Raw genomic sequence first — 24,778 nt, 5'->3', positions numbered from 1 at the left:
AGTTGAATTGTGTTTTTTGATTGTTGAGTGGTGTTTTTCAAAAAAATCCATTGAATGAGTCTAATACTTCAACTTCAGACTTCAAAAGTAAAGTTGTTGAGCAATGACGAATAAAACAGAATATGTCAGACAAAACAATAAAATGTGTTCCAGTTTAAAGGAGATGTTAAGAAGAAAATTGAAAGAAGAGTTGAAGTAGTACTCTACAATGAGTAGAGGGTTGAAGTAACTGAAAAAGTAGAGAGTTGAGTTTAAGGGAAGACGTTGAGAAGAAAACCAGGGAAAAGTTAAAGCAGCTAATAGCTATTTGTAATTGCAGACCGTGATTGTGATTGTGATTGTGATGTAGTCAAATTTCAACTGGATTTCGCTACTTTCTGCTCTTCATAAAATCTGTAATGGTATGAATCAGCTTAACGGATCCAAAGTACACCAGCCAAGCAATATCTACGTGGCAACATATTATTTGCAAACAAAGTCATCGATGACCCAGCCCCACGTCAAGCATTGAAAAAGAGCCCAACATTCTTTTTCTCTTTTTTAAATAAAAAGTTTCTGAGAGAGAAAAATCCAGTGTGAATGTAGAATACGTAAACGGAAAAAACACCCCTAAGAACCAATAGGAGGTCTCTGCATGCACCAGAAATAGCTTACGTCTCAAGCATTTATAATGACAGGCTGTGAATGTAGTGGCTGCTTTGGGTAGGGCATGAGATAAAGACGGATTGAAAGTGAAGAGCGCGGTTATTGGCCGACGAGGATAAAGTGAGGGTAAGGTTACGTCAGAATTGCATGAACACGTCGCAGCAAAGTGTGAAACCCACCGCTTCCCCAACGAATCCTGACAAACCAATTGAAACTCAGTCGGTCCACCATTTCTCTCTCCGTAGAGTAATGTAGAGAATAAAGAACCCTGATGTCTAAGCTAAGGAGTTGTTCGATGGTAACGATTGATTTATCTAATGACTTAAGTTATGGGATCAGTCAATCAGTGACATATCTAGTGAGTAGAGAGGTTAATCACTAAATATAAAATTTTACCTATAATCAATTCATTTATAAAGTAACAATCTAATTTATATAAAATTATCTATTAACAATATATATAGGAGAACCCTGATGTCTCTGGCCTAGTACCAGTGTTAATAAATTTTTTATTTATCTAATATATTGATTGTAGAATTGATCTGGGTCTAGGTTCTTATCTTTTTGTGAGGTGTAAAAGACTTTGATTTGGGATGAAAATCCCCTTTTGACCCATCATTTTAATTGATTTGATGATGGATCCGATTAATTAGCAATTTAATTGTTTATTTCTTCGCTTAAACTTATGTTTCCCTAAGTAATCTGAGTTAAAACGAGATTCTCTGAGAAGATCTTGAGATTATGAAGGTGATTTGAACTATTAATGCTTATCTGGATGTTATATATATTTATGGATTTAACTATAATAATCTTTGAGAAATATAAATGCAGTTTTTATTAAGAATTAAAGAGAAGAACCTAAAGAATGGCATATATTGGTATTGTATTTTAAATTGTCTGGTTTAAAGCTGAGGCACCGCTGGTTGGCACCATTGAGGAGAGAACGTATGGCTGGTGGCACAAAATCCGGAGTGAAGCTGAGAGAAAGTAGCGGCACGAGGTTTTGTTTTTGTTGTTTTTTATAATTCTATCGCTCTCTAAAACTGTCCATCCTTTCTTTCTCTCTCTTCTTTAAACACTCTCTCAAAGTTGTTAATCGAATACTGTATAAAACCCCAAAAAACTGATTTGAACTTATCCGAAAAAAAGGTTAGACAAATGAAACTGCCCAGAAGAAACCAGAAAACACATGGGGGATAACTTTTGCAAGATTTGTCGCATGTGGGTGTCTTCAAAACTCAGTCATTTCATCTCTAGTTGTATGTTGGCTTTGCTGGTTTTGAGATCGATCACTGTTTTCTGCTTAATCTGGCCGCCGATAATGCTGTATGTAACTCTCTACATTATGTGATTGTGATGTCGTAATGGTGTTAATTGTTTATTAATTTTTGTTGATCAGAACCTTTTTTGTGTTGATGAAATTAAATAGTAATAAGTTTTTTTTGATGGGTGAAGGACTTGTTTATATTATCTTCTTCGCTGATAAAATCAGATGGTTTATGTTGCATCTCTGCGAAATTGATAGCCCACAGCAAAGCCTTTCACAGTTGCTTTCTTAATCAGATACAATCCTCCCACTTGCACATCCATCCGTACACAGAAAAAAAAAACCCTATCTTTCACTCATTATTTTCCTTTATTTCTCTCCACTATACGTCTTTCTCGAATTCTATCTGGTAACAACAGAACGTCGTTTCAATTTTCGTAACTTTTTTTACCAAAAAAAGGAAAACTACCCAGAGATGAAGAGTTTGCAACTGCATGCTGAAGATCTACATGCAGTTTCAAAAAATGAAACAAACTTAGTTGGTTTTGAGGTTTTGGAGGAAGAACAAGTTCTGGGTGCCGGAGAGAGAGAGATCTGGCTTGATAGACCGCAGGATGATCTGCTTGATATTGATGACGATTCAATTTTGTATGGGGACTTTCCTCCTCTTCCTAATTTTCCTTGCATGTCGTCATCTTCGTCATCTTCATCAAATCCGGCGGCGGCGAAGGCCATTGCTAGCTCTTCGTCTTCATCTTCGGCAACTTCATCTTCTTCTGCAGCGTCTTGGGCGGTTTTAAGGTCAGATGTAGAAGAAGATGTGGACAAAAAGAATCAAACTGATGATCAAAACCGTTCAGTAGATGCGCCACTGACTTTGTCATCTACTACCTCCATGGAGATCACCCAGTTGACTGACTGTATCGACGGCAGTGATTGCATGGATGTGATGGGGAATTTTGGATTCATGGATCTGCTTGACAGCAATGATTTGTTTGATCCTTCGCCGTTATTTCACCATGATGAAAACCCTCTGGAACCGTTTCAACAGGACGATAAACCACCCCGGGAACAACCACAACTAGGACATGCAGATTTTATGATGCAAAGCAACAACGAAGATAGCCGTGAAGGAGGGCCTTCAGATGACTTAGCCATGGTATTCTTAGAGTGGCTCAAGACAAATAAGGAGACTGTTTCAGCTGAAGACTTAAGGAGAGTGAAAATCAAGAAAGCTACTATAGAGAGTGCTGCCAAGCGTTTGGGTGGAGGAAAAGAAGCAATGAAACAACTCTTGAAACTTATACTTGAATGGGTGCAAACTAATCATCTTCAAAAGAGACGCATGAGAGAATCAACCTCCAATATTCCCTACCAGCAATATCAGGACCCTTTCCAAAACCCTAACCCTAACCCTACGTCAAACCCAAACCTCAATTGCAATCCAATCCTACATGATCAACCCAGCCCTTGTTTTGCTCAGTCGCCATGGATTGGGCAGCCGTCTTACATTCATGATCCGGCAGCTGTGGTGCCCGGTTTTCCACCTATGGTTGGTTACATGGGTGACCCATTTGCAAATGGAGCATCTAATATTAATAGCCACAGTTACCCTCCTCATACAGATTATCGTCATATGCTTGATTCTGCTCATTCATGGCCATCTTCTCAGTTTTCTATGGCTGCTCATTACAACTCTTTTCCGGATAACAATCTGCACCCTGTTCCGCCCCATCCACTTGCATTCACCGGATATGGAAATCAGTATACATATCCATATGTTCATGGGCCTGGAGATCAAAGGTTGATGAGGTTAGGTTCTTCTGCCACCAAGGAAGCTAGAAAGAAAAGGATGGCTAGGCAAAGAAGGCTTTCATCGCATCCAAGGCATCATCAACACAACAACGAGCAAAACCAGTTGACAAATCAGAGTGCTGAGCAGCATGCAACATTTGGAAACGATACTTGCAATCCTGCTGCTCATGGACAGACCGGAAACTGGGTATTCTGGCCCTCTCCTGCTGGTGGTGCACCCTCGGCCACGCCGATGCTGCCTCTAGACAGATCTTCCATGCAACCGCAGAATTACCAGCTGCAAGTTGCTTCGGATAGGAGACAGGTGGACTCTTTTCTCTGTTGATATTTTTAATTTACGCATCGTGGGATGCCTTCATAATTGGGAAAACTGATTAATGACTATGGAAACTTTAGTTCTGTAATGGCTGGTACTCAGCAATAATGTACGGTAATGATGATTGTACTTACTTAGGGATGGAAGCCGGAGAAGAACCTGAGGTTTTTGTTGCAAAAAGTGTTGAAGCAAAGTGACGTGGGTAACCTTGGAAGAATTGTGTTGCCAAAAGTATGTAAATTTACTTGGTGTAAATGTTTTCTTTTTCAAAGGGTTTATCTGTGAGTTGTGTTTGATGGGAAAAATCATGTAAATTTTTACAGAAAGAAGCAGAAACTCATCTCCCGGAACTGGAAGCAAGAGACGGCATTTCTATTGCGATGGAAGACATTGGAACTTCTCGTGTTTGGAACATGCGCTACAGGTATTCCAAAATTAACCTTCTTATTTTCAAGACATTGTATTTTTCTTCCATTCATGGCATTCATTGCTAAATGACTTTTTCTTCTTTGCATTTCTTTCTTTTTCTCATTTTGGAGTTTCAGATTCTGGCCAAACAACAAAAGCAGGATGTATCTTCTTGAAAACACTGGTAGGTTATTCGAGTTTTTATACGCATTGAGTCTCGATGAGAAACATTGTTCTCATTTTCAGTCATAATATTTCAGGAGATTTTGTTAGAGCAAATGGACTTCAAGAAGGAGATTTCATAGTCATATACTCAGACATCAAATGTGGCAAATATGTAAGCACTAACCATCCTATAATTCACCTAGTCTTTTCAGATATTGTCTTATAAAACTTGAATCAATTTCACAGTTGATACGAGGAGTGAAGGTACGTCAACCAGGGCCAAAATCTGAGACAAAGAAGCCAGGAAAATCGCAGAGAAATCAGCATGCAAGCTCTCCTGCCGCTGCTGGAAATGCTTTGTCATCTTCACCAATCCGTCAAACAGTAAAGTAAAAGGAGAAGAAAGACCCAATAAACTCTAGACACCTCTCGTATCATGCCTGGATTGAAGAAACAACTGGAGCGTCAGGATTATGTGGGGTTCTGTTGGTTTTGTCAAAACAGCTTTTGATTCTCGGCCCACAACTTCAACTTTTTTGTTTCTCGAATCAGATCTAAACTGTCAAGGCTATTAAAGGGCTTTGCTTTCGTCAACAATGCGTTACGATCGCAGCGTTCAACTCCGGCGGCGGCGGATGGATCCTTGTAATGTGTTATAAAGTACAGAATTTGTGTAGTGTATTATGTGGTATTAACGTGTTTATTATTATGAGGGTGTGCTTTAATTGATCATTTTAAGGCATACCATTGTGTTTATTGTCAATGTTAATTATACTTTTGTTATTTCTTTATCATATAAAATTAATTAATAAATACTCCTCTATATATACGTAATCAACTTCAAATGTTGTAGTTAATGTTATAGTCGTCATTGTCGTTATATGGGTATAATATAATAAATAATAAAAAAATATATTTATAAAAAATAATAAAAAAATTTAGATATAAAAAAGATACTAAACATGTATATACAATTTAATATTTAATATAGTATATCGTTAATAATATATTTTTAAAAATACGATAATATCAATCAAAATTTCAATCATTTTTATAAATCTTTTAGTTAATAATTTAAATATAAAATATTTAATTGATTATTAAACTAATATAACATAATATATAATAAAAGGGAATTGGATTACAAAAAATTGAGTTTTTTTTTTGTCTTATATAACTATGACATTATGGTAATTAAGTGAAAATATAAAGAATATTTTTGTATTTTAAAAAATTCATAAAAAAGGGAAAAATACACGTTTAATATCGAAAATGCAAAAAATATGCATTTAATATATTTTGAATTCAAAAATTTAAAACAACTTGTTTACAACAAAAATTAAATGAAAACATAAATAATTCACGTATTTACTGACCGGGGTAATTGTGTGTTTTGGACTTATACAAATTGTTCTAAGTGTGTATTTGTTTGTATCAAAAGTTGACTTTAATACTACAATTAATACCGTAGACATAACTAATAAATCACATACCATGGTGAAAAGTAAAAAATAAATTTTTTATCTGACTTTCATTACATAAGAATATCAAAATTATTGTTTTTACTCATAATTTCTAACTAATGATCAATATTGACGAGTTAATTAATTTAACACAATCATGTAGCACATAACTTGTGTGAAAATTTAAGTTTCAACTTAATATAATCACGTCATCATTTTATCGGCGACACTTTCAACTCACTTTCGTACTATTTTATTAATCAGATAGCAAAACATTTCACCCACTTATATTACAAACTTGATTTAGTAAATTTTTTATCTATTTGAGCTTGAAGAGAATGAATATATTCTAACATTTTAAATCATATATTGGAAATAGAGAGAGAATAAACATGATGAAATACTTCAAATGGCGGGACCCGCAGGACATGAATAAAATGGCTGCTGAAATTGGGCTATATTGGGTTGTTAAGACAGGCCCAATCAGTGATTAGGTTGGTGGTAACTTTGGACCTGAAGTTATTTTTTGATGAGCCTGGACCGGGTTCCATGATTCTGCAAGACTTGGCTATGTCGTTTGCCTGCCCACTCTTGGTTTTTTTTCAAAAAGAACAACCTTTGTGAGTTCCTTCAGTTGCACGGGCAGGAGCACAAGCACACAATCCAATTTCCTCGAACCATCTGTAACCGAGTTATTGATATCACACTAAATCATTCTCTAAATTTTGAAAAAACAGTGGCTAATCTTTGATGGCCTATTCACTTATTTTTCATAATCTGAGTTCAATTTTCGCCTGCCTTAACAAAATGTTACAAAAACCAAACCCTAGCACTTACTCACTCTCAGTTTCATCACTCAAATCCGTTTTTGAAATTGAAGAAGCCATCTCTTCTATCAAGTCTCCGGACCGGGAAGCTCAGAGCCCAAAAGCCTCGTTCTTCACCCCTTGTCTTTGCTGCTCAATCCAACAACGTCAAAGGTTAGCTTGATGGTGTTTAAATTAATTTCATTTGGTTTGCGTAGATTCTCTGCCTTTCTTGTCGTTTAATTTTCATTCAATTTCTTTTATGTATTTCAATCATGCGTTGGCGTAAGAATTGCTTGGAAATTCAAATATTTTCAGTAAGAGACGGTTATTTCGTTCGTTTTTATATGAATAAGGACTTTACTCGTCAATCTCTTTTTGCCTATTTATAAGGTGCCCTCTGAAATCCTCAGCGGGTCTCATTGAATGTTTTATGTAGGTTTGTCTTCAGGTTAAGTTCTGTTTACCAAATAACTTCTATAAGATTAATGCTTGAGGTTGTTGGCAATATATATTTTTTGTTTCTTCTAGAAAGCTTCTTCTTCATTATTTAATTCCTGGTGGGTCATTCTAAAATAGATGTCTACTGCTGTGATCCTGCTAATTTAGGTAAACAACGCACTTCATTTGGGTTTATTATACGTGCTCTTTGCTAACTACATTATCAATTCTTTGAAATAGTTCTGCAGATAGTTTGGAATGTTGGGAAGGACGGAATTGAGGCTGGAACCAATCTGGTGCCTGTAAGTTAATTTTGTCCCTTTAGAAATTTTATTTACGGTTAAAAGATTGTTTTGTTTATCCTTTTTTGTTAGGCCTCTGTACCAAGACCAGTAGCAAGGATTTCAGTTACAGTTGTGGCATTGGCTATTTCCCTCTTTGTACTCAAGACATTTGTCTCTACTGCGTTCTTTGTGCTGGTTTGCATTTCTTTTCCTTTTTTTTTTTAAGTTGTGAGGATAGGGGATTAATTGTACCATCAGTAGCTGTGTATGGATACGGAAAGATTGTTTTATAATTATTAAAGCAGGAAATAATCTGCCTATTTTGGGCTTAAACTTTCTTAAAGAATATTGGTTTTTATTTCATTTTTCATTTCTTTTCTTATGACTAATTCTATCTGCATTATGACTTGCATTTGTTTCATCCATTAAAATGGAATACTGCCATTAGAGTAAAAGCTTCTAATAACTGAACTATTTTTAATTGATCTAAGTCTCTTCACTATCAACTTGCTGTTTAATTTGGTAATCATTTGGAACTTAGACATTTCAAACTTTATTTTCATATCACAATTTGTCCATTCACCCTTAATTTTTATATTATATCACAGAAATAATTATACGTTGTATTTAGAAGGAACCAAAGATAAGAAGAGACCATGAGAATCTTATGAACATTGTTCTAAAGCAGCTTTTGAGGTATTTGAATAATATATTCTCTTTTATGAGCAGGCGACAATGGGATTTGCGTATTTCATGTTCATTGCCTTGAACAAAAGATAATGGGCCAAAAGGGGATGGTGGTTCCAATTCCACGCCTACCTCTATGGAGGACTCTCTTGAAGAAGCCAGAAGAATAATGGAAAAGTACAAGTAACAACTGCAGGAGAAATTTAGCTTGCTACCAATCATCCAATTGTTTGACTCACTTCGGGAGAAAAGTTGTGAGTATTCACTGAATTGAGGGAACAATATATGTTCAAAAATGGAATGTGTATATATATTTTGTTTTCCATAAGAGGGCCCGCCATATATCGCCATAAAACATTCTCCAGTGAAGTTATTTTTGGGTTAGTTTTAAGCCATATTTCTGTTTCTATTGATAGCGTGAAAAATTATAAAATGTTATACCTGTGACTTCAATTAGGTGACTGACCCTACAATATCATATTGACCATACTATGACTTTACATGCATCAGAAGCAATTTGTGTACAAATTTTTTCTACGAAACTTGATCGGACCTTTTTCCTTAACGTAGATGGAAACAGCAAGGCTGTTGATTTAAAGCTATCTGGTGCTTTTACCAGTTCGTATTACTACTGATTCTCTGTTTCTCAGATTTATATAATTTTTCACTTCTATTGTGTATTATGATGCTTTCTTTACGAATGCTTTTGAGAATGGTGATGTAACTTTGCAATCTGGGATATGGTGTTTTTTTTGCCACATGAGATGATATTGCATTTTTAGAACACCATGAAGTGCTAAATCAGTACATATATTCTAACGAGACATAATCACAGCCAATAATTGTGTTTAAATATCATCTATGGAGTGCATGTCACAATGTCTCATTAATACATCCTTTGAAACTCATCTCTTTTTGTACAAGAAGCTCTATTCTCATGAATTGCCTACGAGAGACCATCCTGGCTTCCTCCTTAACTCTGTAAGTTATGATTCCAGTTCCAACTTCTCTTAAATACTCCAACTTTACAGTATTCGTAAAATGATATTGGGAACTCAGTTTTTATTTGTTTATTTTTATTTATTTTATCCAAAGGATTTTTACCCATCGAATTGAATTTTAGGGGAAAGAGTAGGCATCTTGAATGAAGGTTGAAGGAACTTAGAGAGCTTTTCTGCATAAAATGTTTCGGTGGATTACCTTGGGAAGGGAATCGCAAATAGAGCAATCCCATTGCTGAACTTGTATTATAAATATACGACACTCAGTTTTAACAACTAAGTAGAAACATAACATTTATTATCTTCAAACTATTCTGTCTTTCGAAAGTCGGGAGAATAAAATCTGGGATGAGAAAATGGGTAATGCAATTATCAAGTATATATAAGAGGCACCGTTTCAAGTGCATTGCCAACAATTTTCATTTGTTCTTAGGTACTGATAGAGATTCAACCATCAAGATAGATAATTACATAATTGGAGGGTTTGCCATGAATGGCCGGGCACATGATGCTAAGCTGGCTTGCCATGTAGCCATGCAGGCTTAGAGGAAGAGGGTTGGGTCGGTTCTTTTTCAACCGCATGGTAAATGTTGTTGGTTTAGAACCTAGGACTGAACATTATGGCTGCATGGTTGATCTATTAGGTCTTTTGGCCTTTCGGAGAAGCAGAAGAGATTATGTGGAACATGCCATTTCAACCGGATGATCTTGTAAAATGTATGGAAATATAGGGATGGAAAAACGTGTAGCAAAGGCTTTAATGGATTTGGCTCCACTATCTATCAAATATGTATGCCTCTTCAGGCCGACACTGGAAAGGGGTAGATTTTAAAATTGCACGAAACAAATCATACCCTTAAAAGAAAAAGAAAATTTACGGTTGATTTTGAAATAATACGAAAGAAAATGAAGAACAAATCACAGTGTTTCAAGAGAAGATGGTTTTTTCTTTAGATACTCAAAGGCCTGCCTGCGTGGGCTTTGTATTTAAAGTAAAAATAAGAAAAGAAAAACATTAATCAATATGTTTCCACCATGCCGGACAAAGTTCCATGGCCATGCTGATAGAAAATTTAATGGGCATTTTAAAGTGTAAACTTAGGTTCAAACCTAGCCCTCACTTGCCTTCCCAATTTAAAACTCCCCCTTAAAGCTTTATTCTTCTTTCAAAAGAGTTGAAAGGTGTAATCATAAACTTCATCAAAATATTCATTTTTTTAGATTCACTTGGCGGCCATGACCCAAATATATATTCCTGAGAAGAACTCTACCAAAACACTGACCCAAATATTTATGTTTTTCTAAACCCTAATAATCACAAATAAGGGCGATTATTCTTTTAGTACCTCTCATGTATCAAAGAATTTTTTTTAACTTCAATATCCTAAACCATAGTTTCAATTCTTTGTTTTGACTGATTACGTGTTTGAACAATGGCCAAAAACATTGTCAAAGTCAGCAAGCTTTTTGTTGACAAGGCTTATTAGGATCTGGGGTGGAAAATCTTGGAATTTTGATGGTCTTGTGATGGTGATTTAAAATGATGATAACTGTAATGAAAATCTCGTAATAATAAGGTAGCCAATAATTTCAGAGAGGAGCGTGAGTTTGAATAGAGAAATGCCAGGAAACACGAAAGATTAGATGTTTGATAAATGGGGTGTCTTGTCATGATATCTCAACCACTTGATTGTGACCAATGAAATGAGTGCCCATTTCTCCTACACAATATTTTCCACATAGGGTTCCCCAACTATAACTTTATTTCCAATTATTTCATTTCGTACTGTATGAATATATTCAAGGAACTCCAAGTGTGCCGTGCTTAATTCATATGGCATTGGCCAAATGACTCGTTCCCACGTTGAATGTAAATCTAATTTTTTATTATTTAAAATTTTAAAAATAAATATTTTTTCTTTAAAATTTTTCAGTCACCATGGTCGACAATCGAGATATCTTTTTCTCCTAATTTTTCTCTCTATTTTGATTTATTCATGATTATTATCGATCGATAAAATTAATCAAAGACGATAATTTTCTTCATCCTTATGAAAATGACAATTCATTTTTGTTAAAGACAAAAATTATAAGTCATCGTCATTGATAAAGATAAATTACGTCTTTATTAAGATGAAGAGAACCGTCTTCTTTAATCGGTGATGGTTCGTAGATGGACTAAGACGGAGCGAGAAACCAGGAGAGAGAGAGAACTTGATCATCGTCATCTTTGACCACAAACAATGGTGGCCAGAAAACTATAAGAGAAAAATGTTTATTTTTCAAATTTTAAATGAAAAAATTTATTAAATTTTTAAACTTAAAGAAAAAATATAATAATTTTTTTTGTTTTTCTAAATATATTAATAAATAATAATTTATCTCTAACAGTTATAATAAAATTTAACAAATAAATAAATATTAAAATTTTTATAATTAACAAATAAAAAATAGGTTTGCATCAAACCTTACTTGGGTAATAGTCATTTGGCCTTTGGTGTTTTTCATTCTTCAAACTTCAAACCTTTTTAATGAACCATGTCTGCTAAAGGATGACCAACTCGATTCCTTGTACAATTGCAAGATTCAACCACCTAATTTTAGAAGGTTTAAAGTTTAATTCTTCCTTTATTATATCAATAATAATAATAATAATAATAATACCAGGATTTGTCGAGGATTAGTATATTTAATTTATCAATGAATCTATTTATAAATAATTTTAAATATTTAATTAGGTATTTAGATAATATATTATCATATAATTAAATAATTTTAAATTAAAAATAAAATAATATTTAATCATATAATAATATATCATATAAATATTCAACTGAATATTTAAAACTAAAAATACTTTTAATTTAATGTGGAAAAAATCTTATGTACCTTGTCAAAGTTGAGATAGATTTGTTATCTACTTTTGTTCTTCCACCCGACTCATCCTCACCCCCACAATCTTTATTTTGAAGCTCTCTAGAGCTAGTTTGATTGATAAAAATTATAAAATTCTTTTATAAAATCTTAAAGAGGGTAAAAGTTTGAAATCTATTAATATCAGCGTAAAATAAAACTCTTGAATTATAAAATCGATCATTAATTTTAAAATTTTACTTATCCAATTGGATTAATTATACCTCGTAATGGGATGACTTGGGTGATTTCCTTCTATTTAAGGGAAAAAAAAAAAAAAGCCCCTTTATCACGCATACACACTTCATCTACGCCGTCAGTGTTCTTACTTAATTTTTTTTTTTTTTGGGGTATGTAAAATTCTTACTCAATTTAATACTGCCCCACTCGTCACTTTATCAACTCTATGCGTACCATGATAAACCAATGACCACCGTAAGTTCCATGAACCCGCCCATAGCTTTCACTTCACTTGGTGGCTGGTGCACAATAAATAACCATCCTTCCTTTCTCAAAAAGTGCACAGTAATAAAAGAAAAAAGATGTTGAATTCCAATGCCAAAGGTAAGAGCGTGAAGGGGCAAACACAATAATTTATGTTGATATTCATAATCAATGTTAAAGTTTTTTTCAGGTGCTACAGCTTCCTCAGAGACATCACCTGTACTTTGTTGTTAAACTAGCTTTCATTAAAATTAAATGATGTTTGATTATATAGAGTCCAATCATGACCGTTGAATTAGTGGACTATAAGATTACCCGTTAGTCAACACTGTGTCAACTTTCCCGAAAAAAAGAGAGAGCCTCTTCTTTGAACTGTGGCAAAATCGCACTCTCAGTACTAAATTTCCTCTCCCTCTCTCTGTCTGCTACTTTCATGGCGTTTTTCAAGCTTTACTCTTCCTACATTTTCTTCTTCTTCGCCATAGCTTTTACCGGTTCACTCACTGAGTCGTTATCTTCATCTTCTTCTCAGGATGTTGAGCTTCTCTTAGGAAAAATCAAAGCTTCACTGCAAGGTAATACTGACAATTTGCTTTTGTCTTCATGGAACTTGTCTGTGCCTTTGTGTCAATGGAGAGGACTCAAATGGGTGTTCTCAAATGGCTCTATTCTCTCGTGTTCTGACCTCTCTTCACCACAATGGACTAGTCTTTCTCTTAATAGAGACTTATCTATTCACCTTTACTCTATTCAGCTCCCATCAGCGAACCTCTCTGGTTCACTCCCTAGAGAGCTTGGTGAGTTCTCTATGCTTCAAAGTTTGTATCTTAACATTAACTCACTGAGAGGAACTATTCCTCTTGAGCTTGGCTACAGCTCTTCACTATCGGATATTGATTTGGGTGATAATCTTTTTAGTGGTGCTCTTGCCCCATCAATTTGGAATTTATGTGATAGGCTTGTCACTCTCAGCCTTCATGGTAACTCGCTCTCTGGGGCCCTCCCTGAACCTGCATTGCCTAATTCTACTTGCAACAACTTTCAGTTACTTGATTTGGGTAGCAATAAGTTTTCAGGAAGTTTCCCTGAATTTATAACTAGGTTTCCCAGTCTTAAAGTGCTTGATCTTTCGAATAACATGCTTTCAGGTTCAATTCCAGAGAGTTTAACTAAATTGAACCTTGAAAAGTTGAATCTTTCACATAATAATTTTACTGGGATGTTACCCTCTTTTGGTGAGTCAAGGTTTGGTGCAGAGGTTTTTGAGGGAAACAGTCCCAGCCTTTGCGGGTTACCTTTAAGAAGTTGTAGTGGAGATTCTAGGTTGAGCTCAGGTGCAATTGCTGGAATTGTGATTGGATTAATGGCAGGAGTGGTGGTTTTTGCTTCATTGTTGATTGGCTATATGCAAAATAAAAAGAGAAGAGGTGGAGGAGATAGTGAAGGTGACTTAGAGGAAGGTGAAGATGATGAAAATGGTGTTAATGGTATTGGTGTTGGTGCTGGTGCTGGTACTGGTGAAGGGAAACTGGTTCTGTTTCAAGGAGGCGAGCATTTAACCCTGGAAGATGTCTTGAATGCTACAGGACAAGTAATTGAGAAGACAGCTTATGGGACTGCTTATAAGGCCAAGCTTGCAGATGGAGGGACCATAGCTTTGAGGCTGTTGAGGGAAGGTAGTTGTAAGGATAGGAGTTCATGTTTGCCAGTGATAAAGCTATTAGGAAGGGTTCGACATGAGAATTTGATTCCATTAAGAGCTTTCTATCAAGGAAAGAGAGGGGAAAAGCTACTCATTTATGACCATCTTCCCAACAGGACCCTTCATGATCTTTTACATGGTATGAACTTTTTTTTTCTCTTCTACTCTGCATTTTTTATCTTTGCGCCATTAAATACAATTATGAATGTTTTATTCTTCTACATCCCTGTATGTACAAGAACTAAACCTACAATGATCACAATTTGTGGTCATGTCGAAATATTGCTCCTGTTTTGGGGCGTAAATGATGAACAAATTAATGGAAGAAACAAACACATGCAATTCAGGGAAGCAACATGAAATCAATACCCAATGTTACACAGTTCCACCAATGTCAAAATTCAAGAGAGCATGTATTATCCAAAACCCACCATAAGTCCATGATGCAAAAATCCTAGAGGAAATTTGGTGGCCATTCATTCCCACACTCTTTCAGAAATTTTTATCTTCTGATGTTGTAATCAAACTTCAAACAGGATTGAAGCAATTTTCTTTGCAAACCTTAGACTCTTAAGTATGTCTTGTTATAATTGATACTCAAAACCTCTCTCTTCTGACGTGGTGCTTTGGCTTAGCCATGGTATTAACGTTCAGAAGCTGAAGCAGCATTTGAACCATAAAATTAGGAATTAGGGCTAGGTTCCTGGTTGGTCAAGCTCTACAAACTTCAGCCTGGCATTGACTGAGGTTCACATCATTGCTTAACTAGTATTTCTTTTATTAGTATTCTTAATTAATGTAGATTAACATTGATATATGACTGTCTTATGCTGCATCATGCTGACAAGGTGTGCTGAGTTAGTCGGTTCTGAATGCCCGGTGCTTGTACCAACTCAATGTTGACCTATGGCCATCAACCTGACTCATTGTCCATGTAATCGCCACTTAAAACTCATTTGGTTCCAGTGTTCCACCATTACAACATATGAACCATTGTCCATGACAATAATTATCTTTCTCATGGCTTGTTTTCAAATCCACCTGTCTTTCATGCAATTTTATTCCAGGATTCTCTGTCATATTTATAGGGAAAATCCTCATTGTAGCAATACTAGGTGTCTCACACAAAAAAAATTTAAAAAGGAACATGAACGAGTGAATGTTATAGAAATTCTTTTCCATTGCCATTTGACTTGAATAGTTCATACATTGTTTTGAATGCTTGTATCTATTTGCTATTTATGAATTGTGGTTAAGGAATGCAGATTAATCATGTTATGTTTTATCTGATCTGCTTGAATGCAGAAACTAGAGCTGGAAAACCAGTGCTGAATTGGGCTCGGCGACACAAGATTGCATTGGGCATAGCAAGGGGACTGGCATATCTTCATACTGGTCTTGAGATACCCATCACTCATGGCAGTATAAGATCAAAGAATGTGCTAGTGGATGACTTTTTTGTGGCCAGGCTCACTGATTTTGGGCTTGACAAGCTTATGATCCCTTCTGTTGCGGATGAAATGGTTGCACTTGCAAAGACTGATGGCTACAAAGCACCAGAGCTTCAAAGGATGAAGAAATGTAATTCCAGGACGGATGTTTATGCCTTTGGGATACTGCTGCTGGAGATTTTGATAGGGAAGAAACCAGGGAAAAATGGGAGAAGCAGTGAGTTTGTGGACTTGCCATCAATGGTGAAAGTGGCAGTTTTGGAAGAGACAACGATGGAGGTTTTTGATGTGGAAGTTTTGAAAGGGATAAGGAGTCCAATGGAAGATGGATTAGTTCAAGCATTGAAGCTTGCAATGGGCTGTTGTGCTCCAGTAGCTCCAGTGAGACCGACCATGGATGAAGTTGTAAAGCAGTTGGAAGAAAATAGGCCAAGAAACAGATCAGCTTTATATAGTCCAACAGAAACGAGGAGCGAAATTGGTACCCCCTTCTGAGTTTTACTTTGTAACATGTTCTTAAAATTATGTGGTATATCAGTTACCATATTATCTCCCTCTCTCTCTCTGATTAAGCGAGTAAGTGTAGTGAATGGTGCAATGTTCTCAAAAGAAGGTTAAAGTTTTGTGGATTGAAATTCAGTTCTTAGTTGTGTCTTCTGTAATTCATGACATTTCATCTTGTAGTATTGATTTTCACAGTTATTTGTTAACTCTTGTGAGACTGGTGTTTGTGTTTCATCCATTTGTTAATTTGCGAGAGTCCAAAAAATTATCAATTAAATAGAGGACAAAGTGGTTTCAATGATGACACTTGATGGGCTTGATTTCGAAAGAGTAGGTTTGCTACTGTTATTGATGTCAGCCTAGCCTAGGTCGTTATAGGGTAGATTAACAGCAGATTGTACTACCCTATCAAATTACAATTGCAAAGCAGAGGCCCCTTACACATATTTATCTATTTAAGTCGGCTGGAATTTGACCTGAAATATTTTAATTAGATTATTTGTATATATCAATAATATATAAATATATTTTTAATATATAATTTAAATATATAGATAATATATTATTATTTAATTAAATATTATTTTATTTTTAATTTAAAATTATTAAATCACATAATGATATATTATTGTATTTTTAAATTATGTATTAAAAATATGTATATATAATTTTATTTTTTAAATTAAAGATAAAATAATATTTAATTATATATATTTATTTTGTGTAATTGAAATATATACATGTAGCATTCTCTTAATATTTAGCGTCTGATCTGGTAATGAGCTTTATCCACATAGACATCACATGGCATGAGTCTGAGCTATTTCACGCATATAAGCAAGCAACACAAAAAATTTAACTGGTTCGTAGGTGAGAACGCATCAGATGCATTGGGTCATATCGCCCAACATAAATAATGCATGTATCAGTGAGAGCAAAGCACTTACCATACCATCATAATTACTTTCATAGCGAGTACAGTTAGGAGAAGAAAATTCATAATTACGAAGCATAATAATATTTTTTGAAATAAAAAATTTAACAGGGCTGATTGTAATACCCACGTAGAGTAATGGGAGAGATTAACTTAATAAAGGTAGATACCTACACAGAGTTGGGTGGCCTGAAACGGGTAAATTTCTGGAGAAACAGATAGGCGAAAAAGCAATTTATAAAAAGATAAAAAAAGTGAACAACACTACAGCAGTACGCCGAGGTCGATCAATGGCCTTGTGACAACTGAGGCCAGGTACACGAGACGACATATGACAACTGTAATAAAAATGTGTACAATTGTCAAAGATTTTAGACAGGATTTCTGGCTGCAAACTCACTGAATAACATGCTATAACGAGATGTTTTTTTTGTGGTGTTGATAGGATTGAGAGAATTAACATTGCCTACCAACACGGCAGGACATGGCACCGGCACTAGAGGTAAGGATGCCAACCAAGGAAGAGGATTTTGCCCCTAAGCTTGAGGCTCTTGCATAGCTGGCTGCTGATCCAGTTCCTGATGAAATGAAGTAGGCTCCATTCAGCAACAGATCTCCCTCTGATCGCCAATTCCAACTCTTCCATACACCGTCTGATGTATCTACCCTCTTTGTTACCTGAACACATTATCATTAATACTCAGCATCTTTAGCAACTATTTTATATAATAAATAATCCTATTTCTATTAAATACCTCCTTAGCAAAGGGATTTGATGGGGCAAGGTATCTGTTTCCCTGGCTGTTAATGGTCGGATTAGCACTTCCACCGATGGCATACATTTCCCAGTGTGTGTAGTCATTGTTCACCACGTGGAAATACCCATGTCTGCACCTGCAATTAAACCCCCATTTTCTCCATTCAATCTAAACTGAAGCATTTAGATAAGTTTGTATTCTGCTTTACACGGGTAAACGAGTTAAAATTAATGTTCAAAATAGATATATTACCTTGGCATTCTCTGGATAAGACCTTCACCGAAATGGTTGTAGGCAATAGTCACTTGCATCTGCTTGTCTCTCGTATAGGAGTCACTGTGTCCTAATAGCATAACCTGTATGATTTATCAAATGAGAAAATCTTAAGTCCTTCTATTCAGTTATGAAATTGATATCAGGGGAAATACGAAATACCTCATTATGGTGGGTGAAGTAGTTGTTGGAAATAGTAATTGCTGTTGAGGCCATTATAGCATCAATAAGACCATCGGCACAATTAGATAGAGAATTGTGGTCAATCCAAATATGGCTTGCTCCAAAAATTGAGATGCCATCTCCATCAGCCATTGTCCTCCACCCATAATGACTTGGGGAGCTTCGAACCATGGCATTGCCAGTTGGTTTACAATCATGTATATGTATACCATGAATAATGACATTGGTAATGTATTGAATTGTGATGCAAGCCCCGTTAGCTATATGGACATTGACACCACGACCATCAATTGTCTTAAAGCTATTCATTATAAGCTCTTGCTTCAGTGTGATCACCATGTCTCGCTTGAACACAATCCACAAAGGCTCATCCTGGATGACGGCATGACGGAGTGTGCCTGGTTTGGGATTGACTGGGTTGTCATCACTTGGGTCACTTACCACATAGTACTTACCATCTCGGCCACCAATAGCATTGCGTCCAAAACCAATGGCGCAGTTAGCAAGATGCTTTCGGTGTAAGTGCCATTTAGGGTCACAACGCCAACAATCATCAATTGGGTTGCCAGTTCCACATGAAAAATATCCCAACTTTCTTCTTTCAGTGTTATTGCGAATTAACCTGATAAATTTCAAGATTCTCAATAATTCTCAAAAGCATATGAAAATTGAAAAATAAAATGGGCCATTAGCATGACAACATTAATATGTTTCAAAGCCATAATTCACTCTAGCAAGGGGAATTTAATTTCATGGGTTAGAAGTATGTTGTCCCTAAGTTGGCCATGTGACTTAACGACGGAGATGTATACGGTTCATACGGAAAGTTGGAAGGCCACATTTAGCTATGAGAAACAAATGCTAAGGTGGGGAAAACTAATCAGTGTCTTGTACAGTCACTGGACATTAAAAATGGGGCACATTGATTAACCAAGTTCTGTCAGAATAGTCACTACAAGATCAGCAAAAAATTCCACTAAAGTTTTCTTTTATGAAACCAGATCTATGATTTGAGGTTTTTGGACTCTTGGCTCTTGACAGGCTGTATAAAGAGAGCATTATTTATGTAGGCTACCCACAAGAACCGAATATAAGACATGGCATGAAATTATTGTAGTTCCAGCTGAATGCAATGGGTTATTAAATTAAACTGGGTAGAATTTCATTCACCTTCTCTTCACTGCTTTCTTCTATGTGTGATTATGATAGGAAGTAATCTGGTAAAATCTAAGATAAAATCCATCACCAAACCATTCGATTCCAATGAATAAAGCAACTTGGTGACTATAATCTTATACAGTTTGATATCTATTGGAAAAAAGTCATCATAAACGGATTCCCTTGCGTTATCTCCCAGAGAAATGAAGACAAACCTGGGCATTTGTTAGCTATAATATGATATAACTGGCATCTTTTCTATCTAAAGTTAAATAAAATTGGCACAGGCATAAAAAAGTGATGTTCTTAAGAGCGATACTAGGATGAGGAAATGAATAGGACAAGAAATAGATTAAGAGCATAGTGCGTGGATCTCATGACATGGGCATGTGGGTAATCGCTGGCAACAAGATAACAAGAGTGAAGGGATTGCAACAGGTGAGAATATGTTTTATCTGGTTCTTCAAAATATGAAGAGAAACTCTTCAGGAATAGCAAATCAAGCAGGATGCCATGGTTTATCTGAAAGAATATTTTGCACCGCCAGCCTATCTGATGGCCATGCTTACATGAGAGTTAAAATATATATATTATTTTTTTCAGTGTGTGAGGACCATTGCGAACACGATAAAACGGACAAGCAGCAGATATGGTGACTCCTTTTGACTTAAACTTCTTTGTTAAAGTAAAATTTGACTCATTGACTGCAACTTCTACTCACAAAAGAAGGTGCCGACAAGTAAAAAGGACGTGTCAAAGACTCATTAAGGAGATATGATGGGATCATGTGAGGCCTCGCGTAGGAGATTATTCTAAATTTTACTTGGTTACAAAAAGACAATGAACAAACAGGTGAGTAATTAAATAATAACCAGGAATAAATCATTTTGTTTGATAAGGAGAGAAAGAGTGAGGCTCACATGTCAACCATAGCAGCCACCTCCTCTGGATTTTCAACAGCGTGCTCAGCCCTTGAATCATCCGAGCTACAAATAAAGCAAGCATCCGCAACTCAAGTTAGCGATTTTCTTCCTAATTAAATGGAAGTGGTAAAAACAAAAAAATAAGCATAAAACGACACCGTCCAGAAGTTAACCCCCCAGAATCTCACTTTGTAAACTAGAGGCAATCACTATCACGATAGCAAAAATGCGGACACTTGTTTTCGTTGGTTTAGGAAATTACTAATCTAACCTCAAGATATACATAAATTTGAATCTGCCGGCATGGCGGCATCGTTTATACATTCGAAGGGTTCAGCATATTAGAGGGTGATTTCGTAAATAAAAAAACCTATTGATGTCATCGTCAGTTGATTTTACAGTCAACAGTTTCTTTTTTTGCCTTCAGGGTTGACGGAGCAATGAAATCACTAACGTAATTGTGTTAACTTATCCAGATTCAGATCCGATCTCACGGCCTAGACAGTCTGCTAATATTTTGTGCCTAACGATCTCAAATGGCAACCGTGGACATGGCTATCAGTAATGACACTAACCTGTCCGCCATGGATGAATTTTTGGAGTTCTTCATCACCCCGATTCAATAAATACCAAATAAGACCAGAAACACAGATAAATATAAACTTTCAATTCATAGAGCTCAAGCAAAAGAAATATCACTGCTGACTTAGAAATGTACCACGAATTTCAAGAAAAATTTTACATTAAAGTGTGAGAAAACTTTTTTTCCAAATGGTTTGTCATTTAACTAGCATAAAATAGTTTACCTAGAGTTTAGCTTGTGCTTCTCTGTGGAGGCTTTAACGCCAAGAAACAAGCATAATATCAGTAATGCATACACAGAGCTGATCCATCTATGAGAAACCCCCATTGTTGCTTCCTCCGAGCTCTCCACTTTCTCTCTCTACTTTTTCTCGCCTGTTCCAATGAATGTCGCTATCTCTGTATAAGATCAGAGAAGATGAAGAAAAAAAAAAAGGAAACAAAATTGAGTCAAATAAAAAGCTCTGAGGAAGCCCCCTTTATATAGCGAAAAAACAGGGGCGTCCAATGATGCCTAACTCGATACTTAACCATGGTTAAGTTTAATTAACCTTACAACAACCACATTTAACAACCTCCCTAACTGCCACTAACTGACACGCTCTCTCTCTTCTCAAAAAAGACTTTACTTCTCCCACGTGTCAAGTGTTTCGGTAACTCACGTGCCTCGCTACTCCCGCTCTGACACACCAGCCTTTCATCTCCGGCGGCACCACCTCTGTCTCAGCTATTCATTTTGTACTGCCTAAGAGTTATTTCGTATTCGCAAATTTCTACTCGCTCAAACGTGATCGCCATGTTGCCACGTAAACAACATTGACGATAAACTGAAATTCAAATCAGCGTACGAATTTCTGGATTATAAAATAGGACAGTCAATGGACAGATGTCCATTCGCAGGTACGGTAAAATGTGTTAAATAAAGACTGAGAGTACCCTGTTTCCACCGGTTCTTCCGGTTAACTGTTCTGTACAGAAAGCAGGTTTTCATCACAGATTTGTTTTTGAAGAATGGCCATTGAATGGCTAGTGCCCATAACTTGACGTGGTCTAATCTGCTTCACCAAGTTTTCTTAATGGTATGAACCCTAACAATTTACTCAAATGTGAGCTGCTGCATAGAAAGAAAGCAATTATTGAAAATTGGGTACAATACTTCAAAAGGGTTTGAAGCTTACTAGCAATCTCAACTTTGATAAAACATAGTTTCGAATGCTCGTATTATTTTATTTTTAATTTAAAATTAATAAATTTATTAAATATATAATCCGCATATTACTCATTATTTATTATAATAATGTGACCAATGAGATAGGTTTTAAGTATGGACATGTCAACAATTTTGCCTACGGATAAAAGTAGCCAAAAATAAGACTTGGATAGCAGTATTAATCCCTCCTCTGACTTAAACGAGCCAGCCTAATAAATGGTATTTATTTATTTATCTGTTAAATTCCCGAACAAAGATATGAAAATGATCCGAAGGCCTGACCAGATCACATGGCTTCTCGCCGCTAATCAAGCCCCTCCTCTGCAATGCATCCTTCGCCTTATCTTCCTCTCAATTTATGCTCCCCTTCCATTTTAATCCTTTTAATTATATTGCTATTCATAAACAAATAATAAGCTGGAGGCGGTGCCCTCTCTCAATTTACGGTTGCAAGAATTTTTATACTAAATGTAGTGTTTTCAAATGTCTAATATTTTAATTGAAGTTGACACAAAACAAACAATTGAGGTCATACCAAACAAATAAAATTCAGATTCAGGAACTGACCATATAGTCAATGCACCAAATAAACCCAAACCATTTTCATCTTTCAAATAACCATAGGAAGAGGAAGATTAGGTCTAGGTCATCTTATTATTATGAAAAGTTAAGTAGATTTCATACCATCAAAAAGGGTAATTTTAATGGAATACTTATAGTGATGGGTAATGGGTTTGTGAAGACCAACCAAACGAAAGTGTCATAGTAGTCATCCAGTACTTGTCATGTTCCTGGATTCAACATTTTAGTTAATGTTTCTGCGACTAATCCCATGTCACGGTTAGTTCATAACTCAATTGAAAAATTGATATGCTCACATGGATATAATGGTATGCTTAAACAAGAGAAAATGACTGTTTCCCACTCAACGTTTGCCCTAACAACATTTTCTCAATCCATATGTTTGAAATTACAGTTTTTTCACCCTTCTGTTAATTTTCAAAAAGCATATAGTTAATTTCCTAGTTAAAATCAATGATTATTGACAAGTTTCACTTGATTTTTGTTTAATCGTTGTAAGTACGGTCCTTCAAAAAGGGGTGTTACTTTATTTGACTCGATATGTATGATATAATTTGTAAAAGTTGTGCGGAAATGAAGACATCTTATATATTGTTAAAATACCCTTAAAAAACCATTCAATATAGGAAGCATAAAAAATGGCTCGCATAACATGATCATATCATGGTGTGTAGTTGCAGGTGGGTATCGTTGTTTGGCTTGAGTTTAGTGATGATGATTTGGTTTGAGGTTGGCACAATGTTGGTGTTGGTCGAAAATCGATCCATGCTTGTGGTGGTGGTCGCAATTTGGTATGGAGAGTGGTGGTCTGGCGGTGTAAGACAGCTGGGGTCCCGGTGTTCTTTTAAATATTTTGTTTATTTAAAAAAATTCCACAGATTTCCTAGTAGATTTTACAGAAATGGCAGAAAATTGTATTTCCAAAACTAAAATATGAATAGTGTTGTTTGCTAGAACACATAGTTATCTTCTCCTTAAACAACTCTTATTTACTAATTTTGGTTAATTAAATTAGGTCAAATGACTTATTCTCACCCAAAGTCAACTTTTTTATCTTTTAAAAACCCATATACCTTATTTTAATCTATGAGTGTCATCGATAAAGAAATCATCAGAGAATGAAGACAGTTTGTCTTTGCCTCATATGAAAACGCACCGTCTTCATCTCTAAACAACGACAGGATCTTCATTAATTTTGAATAGAAACTTGAAAAAGCAAATAATTTTTAGGTGGAAATAAGTTGTTTGGCGTTAAATTAATTAATAGCTTTCTTCTATACGTTACATGAATCATAAAATTGACTTATTCATTCATCCAAGCACGTAATTATTATAGCTTGTGACCAACTATCCCCCTCTAACAACATTTTAAATTTATTTTAATTTTATACATATGCTTTAGCTACAATCTTAAATTTCAATGACCCAATAATTTTGATAATTAAAATTATTGGGGAATATTATAACTCTTCTACGTGCCAAAGGCTAAAGTAATAATAATATAAGAAAGCCATAACATGCATGCACGTTAATCCAGATTCCAAATCCCATGTATTATCAACCCTATGGTTGCTTTCTTTTGTAAACAACGGCATTATTTTTTAGGGTTTTTAGCCATTGCATGTTTCATCTTAGTTTAAGTATATACAAATAATTTATGGTTTCTAACATGACACGACTGTCTGCCGGCTCCGAATTTTTGGGGTTGGAAGTGAACATCTCTTATTCGATATTAGATTATCCACCTTCATTCTCATCTAAGCCAAAAGATATAGGAACCATCGGCAATTGTGTGTGCAATAACTTGTATGTTCTAATCGAAACGAAAAAGCCAGCAGCTCGATCATTGTTGCTTCCTTCCTT

At 35.5% G+C, this 24,778-nt stretch overlaps 3 protein-coding genes and 1 pseudogene across 5 annotated transcripts; 3 read left to right on the top strand and 1 right to left on the bottom strand.

Moving 5' to 3' along the window:
* The first annotated feature begins 1,733 nt into the window (after positions 1-1,733).
* LOC123223033 (B3 domain-containing transcription factor ABI3) lies at positions 1,734-5,399 on the top strand. Of its 3 annotated transcripts, XM_044646085.1 has the most exons (7): positions 1,734-1,971; positions 2,101-4,031; positions 4,182-4,274; positions 4,367-4,467; positions 4,583-4,635; positions 4,712-4,788; positions 4,863-5,399. In XM_044646085.1, the coding sequence occupies exons 2-7, from the start codon at positions 2,388-2,390 to the stop codon at positions 5,007-5,009; spliced, it is 2,115 nt and encodes a 704-aa protein (XP_044502020.1). In that variant the 5' UTR covers positions 1,734-1,971; positions 2,101-2,387; the 3' UTR covers positions 5,010-5,399. The 3 variants fall into 3 exon arrangements, with proteins under 3 accessions (XP_044502020.1, XP_044502019.1, XP_044502021.1); XM_044646084.1 differs by having other exon boundaries at positions 1,734-4,031; XM_044646086.1 differs by having other exon boundaries at positions 1,737-4,031; positions 4,589-4,635.
* A 1,117-nt stretch (positions 5,400-6,516) lies between these two features.
* LOC123223426 lies at positions 6,517-8,806 on the top strand (annotated as a pseudogene).
* A 4,182-nt stretch (positions 8,807-12,988) lies between these two features.
* On the top strand, positions 12,989-16,546 carry LOC123222686 (putative kinase-like protein TMKL1). Its single transcript, XM_044645585.1, has 2 exons — positions 12,989-14,496; positions 15,663-16,546. The coding sequence occupies exons 1-2, from the start codon at positions 13,089-13,091 to the stop codon at positions 16,301-16,303; spliced, it is 2,049 nt and encodes a 682-aa protein (XP_044501520.1). The 5' UTR covers positions 12,989-13,088; the 3' UTR covers positions 16,304-16,546.
* Positions 16,547-17,465: 919 nt separating this feature from the next.
* On the bottom strand, positions 17,466-21,569 carry LOC123222858 (probable pectate lyase 8). Its single transcript, XM_044645844.1, has 6 exons — positions 21,348-21,569; positions 20,539-20,604; positions 18,440-19,082; positions 18,257-18,360; positions 18,002-18,140; positions 17,466-17,924 (listed from the first exon to the last, which is right to left on the bottom strand). The coding sequence occupies exons 1-6, from the start codon at positions 21,449-21,451 to the stop codon at positions 17,703-17,705; spliced, it is 1,278 nt and encodes a 425-aa protein (XP_044501779.1). The 5' UTR covers positions 21,452-21,569; the 3' UTR covers positions 17,466-17,702.
* Between the last annotated feature and the right edge of the window lie 3,209 nt (positions 21,570-24,778).

The sequence above is a fragment of the Mangifera indica genome, chromosome 8 (genome assembly GCF_011075055.1).
Source record: "Mangifera indica cultivar Alphonso chromosome 8, CATAS_Mindica_2.1, whole genome shotgun sequence".
Classification (NCBI taxonomy): Eukaryota; Viridiplantae; Streptophyta; class Magnoliopsida; order Sapindales; family Anacardiaceae; genus Mangifera; species Mangifera indica.
Note: the sequence above shows the minus strand (reverse complement) of the source record. Positions and strands in the feature narration are given on the sequence as shown.